Source organism: Galleria mellonella, unplaced genomic scaffold (assembly GCF_026898425.1).
Source record: "Galleria mellonella isolate WM207_F2 unplaced genomic scaffold, CSIRO_AGI_GalMel_v1 utg139, whole genome shotgun sequence".
NCBI classification, from domain to species: Eukaryota; Metazoa; Arthropoda; class Insecta; order Lepidoptera; family Pyralidae; genus Galleria; species Galleria mellonella.
Genome location: NW_026441995.1, coordinates 11,546,428 through 11,554,702, shown reverse-complemented (window position 1 = coordinate 11,554,702; position 8,275 = coordinate 11,546,428). Strand labels below are relative to the sequence as shown.

General features: G+C 33.3%; 1 protein-coding gene across 1 annotated transcript; it reads right to left on the bottom strand.

Annotated features, from left to right (window-relative positions):
* Positions 1–1,766: 1,766 nt before the first annotated feature.
* Positions 1,767–5,466, bottom strand: LOC128202619 (uncharacterized). Its single transcript, XM_052903550.1, has 2 exons — positions 4,420–5,466; positions 1,767–3,895 (listed from the first exon to the last, which is right to left on the bottom strand). Exon 2 carries the CDS (start codon positions 3,888–3,890, stop codon positions 2,784–2,786), a length of 1,107 nt encoding a protein of 368 aa, XP_052759510.1. The 5' UTR covers positions 3,891–3,895; positions 4,420–5,466; the 3' UTR covers positions 1,767–2,783.
* Between the last annotated feature and the right edge of the window lie 2,809 nt (positions 5,467–8,275).

The following is an 8,275-nucleotide window of genomic DNA, read 5'->3' as shown; positions in this document are numbered from 1 at the left end:
GGCGAAACATTATACTCTGTTATGTCCACGGTACTGCTCATGTCTATAGGCGACGGTTACCACTTTTCATCAGGTGGGTCGTCAGCTTGTTTGCTATTCTTAGTTGTATAAACAAAATGTACTCAAAAAAAAATTAAACCATAATAAAATTTGATGTAAGAAGTCATCCGGGATGCACGAGTTTCGATCGTTTTGTAGGCTCATTTAAGCGATCAAACGGCCAAACGGCAGTGCCTACGTGGAGATTTCTTATACCGTAGTTGTAATATATGCTTAATCTATATTCAATACTTGATCAACAATAAAGGCCTCAAACACTGTAACGGCCTGCTCCTATGTAAATATGACGAGCAAATTATTACATCGTGAACTACCAACATGGATTTTAATCTTGACTAACTTGCTACTACTTGTATAATGTATAAAAAATTGCAATACATTTTTTTACAGCACAGGCGGCAAACGAGCATGCGGCTCACCTGATGGTAAGTGACTACCGCTTATGATCACTCACCACACCAGAGGCATTGCAGGTGTGCTGCCGGCCTTTTAAAAAGAAATATGCTCTTTTCTTGAAGGTTATTATATATGTCTTATCGGTTCGGAAATACTGCTGCTGGAAGTTGATTCCAAATAGTGGTTATATGTGGGAGAAAGTGTCTTAAAAACGCGTGGTGGAAGACAGTCACACGTCCAGTTGGTTGGAATGAAATTTTATGGCGAGTTGTGCGGTGGTGATACCTAATTCAATCAAATAATTTTAATGTTAAAAGTTTTGTAAGCACACATTATATTTTAATGTAATAACTATTGGTTTAACTTATATGTAATTAGATAGAAAAAGTTCGACTAGTTTCGGAACCAATTCGGGATCCTTATTAAAAAACATAAACAGTTAAATATTAAACGTAAAACATTAATATTAAATAATTGGTTATAAGATTGTTATATATAAAAACGATTGAGTATTAAGTAACATCGCCTGAATATATCAATCACATTTTTTCCTTCGTACTCAGCCTTACATTATTTTACGTAAATTAAAAAAGTAAAATCATTGTACATTATTTTACGTAATATTTTTAAAATAGGCAAAACTTATGATTGCACAAGTGCATCTATCACTATCTATCTATTACTTATATTCTTCAATTCACTACGTTGTATAATTTAAACAAAATTATACTCATTCATTCATTAATTTAATTGGAGCTAAGCATGTAAAAACTTAACTGTTGTTTTTAGCGACTTTCAAAATAACTTTTAGCAGATGGAGATTTTATACAAATATCCTTCTGCTTGCGTACTTCTGTTCCGCTTGTGTTTCTTATATGAAGCAGCCGTAATTACATGGCGTAATTTTCGATTCGAAGAGTGGGATATGACAATTACAGAGTATGGTATCAAAACATCATATTCCATAGGAATGGCAACTTATGAGGAGTAGTATAGGCATAACAGACTATCTTGTGATGTTTATACGCAACTGTTATCACTTTCCATCAAATAAACCGTTAAATAGGATTATAAAAAAGGAGAAAGTTGTCAATTTGTCTAAATATTTTTGCGACTATGTTACGCGATCGTCAATTTTGAACAAGGAACTGCAAAAAAATTTGAACACGTGATTCTAAAATAAATACAACAAGTGATCTGTACTTTGTGGACATATTTGTGCATAAGACCAATTAAGTGGACTGAAACATATTTTGAAATTGTGTAAAAAATATATAGTAACCTTTTCTAATCTATCTAATCTAGAGATGGGCAATCCACCTGGGTGGGTTTAAAGTCTGGTGGGTAAAAACCGGGTGTTTTGGGTTTATTGGGTTTAAACCCCATAAACACCCAAATTTTTGGGTGTTTATGATTTTGTACTTCATCATCGTCATCTCAGCCGCAAGACGTCCACTATACTGGACATAGACAATATTATTATGCAGCCTACAGAATAAAAAACTTTTAATTTGATTTTGAGTTTATTAAGAAAGAGATGAAAGTAAAATGTAAAACTACAGTCAATCACTGTCAGATTCAGAGTTATTACAAGCGATGAATTGTATAGGTTCGATAGGCTCTATTTCGTCTAAACTGTTATGTTCATTTACTTGCTCAATGAAAGCTTCTAAGGTATTTTCTTCATTAAACTGAATGTCCTCGCATTCAGCTTTATGTTTAAGATTCCAGTTATAACAAATGAATGAAATTTTTTCAGTTCTTTCAGTTGTAAGTCGATTTCTTTTGTTATTATGTATGTAGCCTTGGATACTAAAGGAACGCTCAGTGGCTGCCGAAGTACAGGGAGCTGATAGAATACGAATCGCTACTTTGCTTAACTCAGTGGAACCACAAATACCTTTCCACCATATTAGGGGCTCAATGCTATCTAATGAGCTCCATACAAATCCTCTGGCCCAAAAGTTTTCTTTAGCTTTATAACACGCCAAATCTGCCATTACATTTGACAAACTTAAGTGTTGGCTTAAATTGTAGATAAACTCCATACCCTTAAGTTCTTCCTCTTGAGTAAGTTCGACTCCTAGAGTCCTGGGGTCTAGAATATATGCTGCAAAATGTATTGGCCTCATTGCCATATTGCATCTTGAAGATACTGATGTTAGAATCTGCTGTTTGCTTTCTTCGCTCAATGTCGAAATCTCATTTAATGCAAAACGTATCTTAGCTTGTACATCTCTAAATGTAATGTATGTGCGATGCAAACGATTCTGGTCGCTCTCTAAGTAAAATATGCTTTCAGTGACTGGTTCCAAAATACTTATACATTACCCTGTCTTCGTCCAGAAATCATCACTTAGAATTAAATCTTTAATATCTCTTGAAATTACCACATCTTCTCTAACTGTTAATATTTGCAAAGCTATCTTATTTGCTTTCAAACTTTTTAACGAAGTAACATGACTTCCCCATCTTGTAGCACAAGGCAATTTTAGTGTTTGTGTAGAATCTTCACCCTGCCTTGATTTTATCAACAAGGAACTTAATCGTTGACTCCTTTTAACAGTTTTTATTATATTTATGGCTTGCATAATAAACACAGTTACTTCTTGTATCTTTACAATATCTTGGCACAACAAGTTAAGGATATGTGCACAGCAACCGAGAGGAACAACATGTGGATATTTGAGTTTTGTTAATTCGAATGCCTTTTGTATATTTCTAGCGTTATCGCCAATAAGTACAAGAAACTTATTTGCTCCATACACTTTCATTACTTTTTCAACTTCTTGGCTAAGGTATTCACTAGTGTGAGGATTACTTTCTGTATTCAAACTTTTAACGTATGCAGGTTGAGGTTTTGATATAAGAAAGTTTATTATTCCTTCATTTCTTAAATTAGACCAGCCATCGCACTGAAGGTGTAAGTAACTACAAGCATTTAGTTCCTCATTTAACTCAAAACGCATTTCTCTATATATTTTATCTAAGTATTTTGTCGCTAAAGCTTTACGTGAAGGTATTTTAAATTTTGGTTGCAATTTTTCGAAAAATTGTATCCATAAAGGATGTTGCACCATCGATAATGGCGTCCCTGTTACAAATATAGCTCTCGCTAATTCTGTTTTTATATGATCATCGGTGTCTTGAAACTCAGCATTTATTGTAGTGTTAGCAGACGACGAGGGGCTTATAAAAGAATCATTTGTCTCTATCTCTGACAGTCCAGACATTTTGGTTTTGGACGAGCTATCTTTTATAAGTTTCATAGAGTCTTTTAATGTTTCTGGAGATTTTGGACAAGTGATAAGATGTTGAAGCATTTTGGCAGCATTACTGAATTTGTAGACCTTATTACAAAGCTTGCAAGAAACAGACTTGTTTGGTAAAGTACGGTAGTGCTCCCATATGCGTAAATCTTTAGGTCTCCCCATTGAACCTAAAAAAATGAACGATGATTAGTTGGTCTGACGAAAATTCAACAATAGAGTGCCTATTTTTTTACAATGATTATTTCTTGTTATTTACAATAAATTTATTAAAAAAATAATAAAATAAATACAAAAAACCTTTGTAAAATTACATCTCCTCGGAGGATTAAACGCAGACGCTAGTTTATTATCGTATTGTTCTGTATTTTTCTCAGCAACTTCTTTAATTCGATTAGGTACTTACGCATATTATGTTAAAAATAAATATCTAGTACACATCTTAGGCTATCGACCATTATTATCCAATGACGACTCTCAGCTAACTATGCACTATCATCCAAAATAAACGTGTATGGAAAATTTTATCCCAGTCGGTTGAGGATTGAGGATAATTGCATCAACATACGAACATACCTACATACTTTTATTTACATAACGCAAGCTAAATAAAAGCTTGTAATAATACATCTAATTTTAAGTTAAAATTGTTAAGTGATCATGATATAATTGTATCATTCAAAAATCCACTTACCTTTAATTATTTCTTGTTAAGTATAAATATTATTTCAAATCTGCTCCCTTAATATGCACTTTTTTACTGCTTTTCCTACCTAACACGTTACCAGGAAGTCACGTTACCAGAGTCAGAGTAATAGTGAACACGTTTGACAGTGATTGTCGTCGCCTCATATTCAGCGTCGACGAATAGGGGAATCCCCAGTCATAATGTATTGCATGCGTGGCGGTCTTACTTCAAATCCATAAACAAAGAGATAATTACAGAACTCGATACTAGATGGCGCTGTTTTTGTTTGAAGAAAGTTTGCGGGCTAAAATACATAGAATTTCATCAATGACTTCCACAAAGAACAACATTTCTGTTTTTTCTAAGTCCGTATCTCTTCCGTATATTTCATAAGATATAAGCTTGGGCTACATTGTTATGCAACGTGATTTTGTCGCTGTCTTGCTAGCAGGGTTGACAGATATACGATTTAAATCGTACTCATACTATTATTTGTCTATTTTTTAATGTACGATCGTAAAGATTATGATCGTAATTCGCACAAAAACATACGACTTTTTGGTTACCTGGCAACATTTTTATTATGAAACGAACATGCTCACATCATCAGTCACATGCAACAATTTATTGGGGATTTCCCCTTCACATCTGGCAGTCCTGCTTGCTAGAATATAGGTAAGTCAGCCACAGTTACTGACGATCGATATTTAAAGGGTATTGTTTTTGTGCTAAATATTTCATAAAAACGTTATTTAATACTTTGTGGATTATTAATTTAGTTGATAATCACTGGAAGTAAAATGGATGCTAATTTGAGAGATCAAGATCTTCGTATAAAACAGTTAATAAAAGAAAATCTACGTAAGTACTCTTTTTATACCTAGGTAGGTAAGGTATAATAAACACAAAAGGTACTTAGATCGCGTGTGTTCGAAGCATTTATTCTAATAAATTTAATTTAAAATTGTAGAAAGAAAAAAATGTCTGCCAAGCCGTAGCCGAAGCCGATCTCCAAATATATTTGGTGATAGTGAGACCCAGTGTCCAGATGATTTACCCAGCGTCGTCGCAACAAAGAAAAAAACGAGGATAAAGTAAAAGAAAATTTACTGAAAGAAGAAACAAACTGTTCTAAATGCTTAATTTATGGAGAAGAGGATAAAAGAAATGAGTATTTCGGACTGTTAGTGGCTCAAGAATTTAAATATATACGGCCATGTGTGCGAACGAGGTGTTATGAAGAAATTTTAAAGTATCTACGGGAAGCAAAAGGCCAACATGTTGATCAACTGCAACATGAAAACACTGAAAATTAATTACTTTCATTTTATTATATATAGATTTTTAAAATTTCCTGAAATATTATTAGTTAACGTTTTATTTAATATTGTAGAATTGATCAATACAATTTATAAAAATAATTTATTGGTATTACTTACATATTTTCAAAAAAATACGTAAAAACCTATTTTTTTGGGTGATTATGGGAGTTTATGGGTGTTTATTGGGTTTTTACCAAAGCACCGGGTTTAAACCCGGTGCTTTGCCCATCTGTAATCTAATCTAATCTACGCTGGAGTGCCAGTGGCGGATATTGGGATACTATGAAGTTAGAGCAGTTAATCCGTTTTAAGGAACTCGATGGTTTTCGGAGGGACCGCATGAGGGTTGGTGACCAGAGCAATAAACGACTAATCCGCTGAACTGTGTTACGCGGTACTTCATAACGAATTTATTAAGATTTACTTAATTATTTTACTGTAAAGGGCAAGGTTAATTAGAGTCATTAATAAAAGGTAATTACATCAATCAAATTAATTGCAAAGGGCAAAGCTCTTCGTTCATTAATAATAGCGCATAACAGCTCATGAACGAATTTTAAACGCAATAAAGTAGATAAAAATAACTAAATACAAGTATATATTGACATGCATAAAATAGGCGATTTCATCGTAAGTACATCAGTATATCCCATAATCGCCCTATGAATTGTTTTGCCTATTTTAAACATTGTAAATACTTCATGTTCACAAGCAGTTATTGCTCCACATAGAAAAATAGTATCAATTGAATGAAAAAAAAATATTAAAAATCAGTTTCGAATTAACGATTTAATAGTTAAATAAGGCAATCCTATTATCTTATTAAGACCATACATATGAAATTTAATCAAAAAGTAACGATGGATGGATGGATATATAGACGGATGGATGGATGGATAAATAGACGGATGGATGGATGGAGATTTGTTACTCTGTCACGCAGAACTATTGAACGGATTTGCATGAAATTTGGTACACAGATAGGGTATATCCTAAATTAACTTATAGTATACTTTATGTACTTATCCATGCAGAAGAAGCCGCGAGATATAGTTAGTACTGTAATATAGTTTGTGACGGTTCGCCTATGGTACAATAGGTTTAATACCATAAGTACATAGAAAAGAAACAGGGGTTCCTATGGGTGACCGCTGCGAAAGCTGAGCTATTTAATATAAACAAACTTTAAAGTCAAGGTTCACAATAGTATACAGAGAAGACGTTACCATATATGAAATATTGACACAGAAAGGAAACTCCTTTGATGTGTTTCCAAAGTGTAGTGGATGTCACAAGAAAATTAAATAAATTAAACAAAAATATATTATATTTTATATATAACCAAATTATAGTTTACCTTTTTATCATCAGGTGTAAAAAAGATACATACAACACAGTTTAATAAGGTTTATGAGAGTCTTTAAAGTTTTATAAATTCGATAATCAATTTAATATAAAATACTAAAATACGTTAACATATAATTAAATTGAATTTAAAGAAAAGTTCAGTTCGAATAATAGGCTAAATCTGATTATTGAAATATCTACCCTTCGGTGACATAATCTATGACGTTATTAGAGAAAGAATAAAAAAAAAAAAAAGAGGAGGAGAGACGGCAGATCGGCGGGCGCGCGGGAGTCGCTTTTTAGGAATTGCGCAATAAAAGAAAAGAAAAAAAAAAAAGGACGGCAAATGGCGCGGGAGTCGTGTTTTAGGGATTGCGCAATAAAATAAAAAAAATAACTGGGATATAGATCGAGGAGGGACTGGATCGATGAAGGGGTTTGAGATCTTAGTGTATCACTATCGATTAAGTGTGTGAAATTAATCAATAGAAGACTGGAGAATCCGGTGAGCTTGTTCCATTTATTACTACGTAGTTAGATTTTTGACTGTGATCACAGGCAAAGTCTATACTTAATATTTTTCCCAACAACTATTAAAATACGTATTTAGTCGAGTCCATATACCTTTAGGTAATGCGTATATCGTTAAATGCAATCACATTTGAACAAAGTTTACATCAATATAATTTACGTACTTACGTTATTTTACTCATATACAAAATCCAATTATATGGTCGTTTGATAGAACTTCATCAATTTGATTCAATGTTCTAATTGTCCAGTTTTGGAAAATACTTATTGAATCAACTATTGAACTATTACAATACTAACTAGTTTCATATCTAGTTATTATAAAGTATTTATTTATTGAGGATAATAGACTAAAGTGACTATGGTCTGGTCTCATTGCTGGGGAAACAGCCATTGATGAGAGAGAGGGGTTATTGAGTGGCGACCCTGTAAATGCAAGTGCGGTGTGGGCTACCCCCATTGTTTGGAGTGACTGTTTTATGTGTATTGTGGGGCCGTTCCTTGTGTCAGTCGGTGGAAATTGCCTGTGTTCAGTCGTGGGTTGGTGATGGTTGAGACGATGATGATGATGAAATATTTGTATTTATTACACTATTACAGTGTTGGTTTGGAATATCTGTTCATACTTAACGCTTCATGGTGAAGTGTTTTTATACCATTAC

Bases quoted from the DNA above. Each gene is read 5' to 3' on its own strand.
- LOC128202619 (XM_052903550.1), bottom strand. From the start codon at position 3,890: ATGGGGAGACCTAAAGATTTACGCATATGGGAGCACTACCGTACTTTA.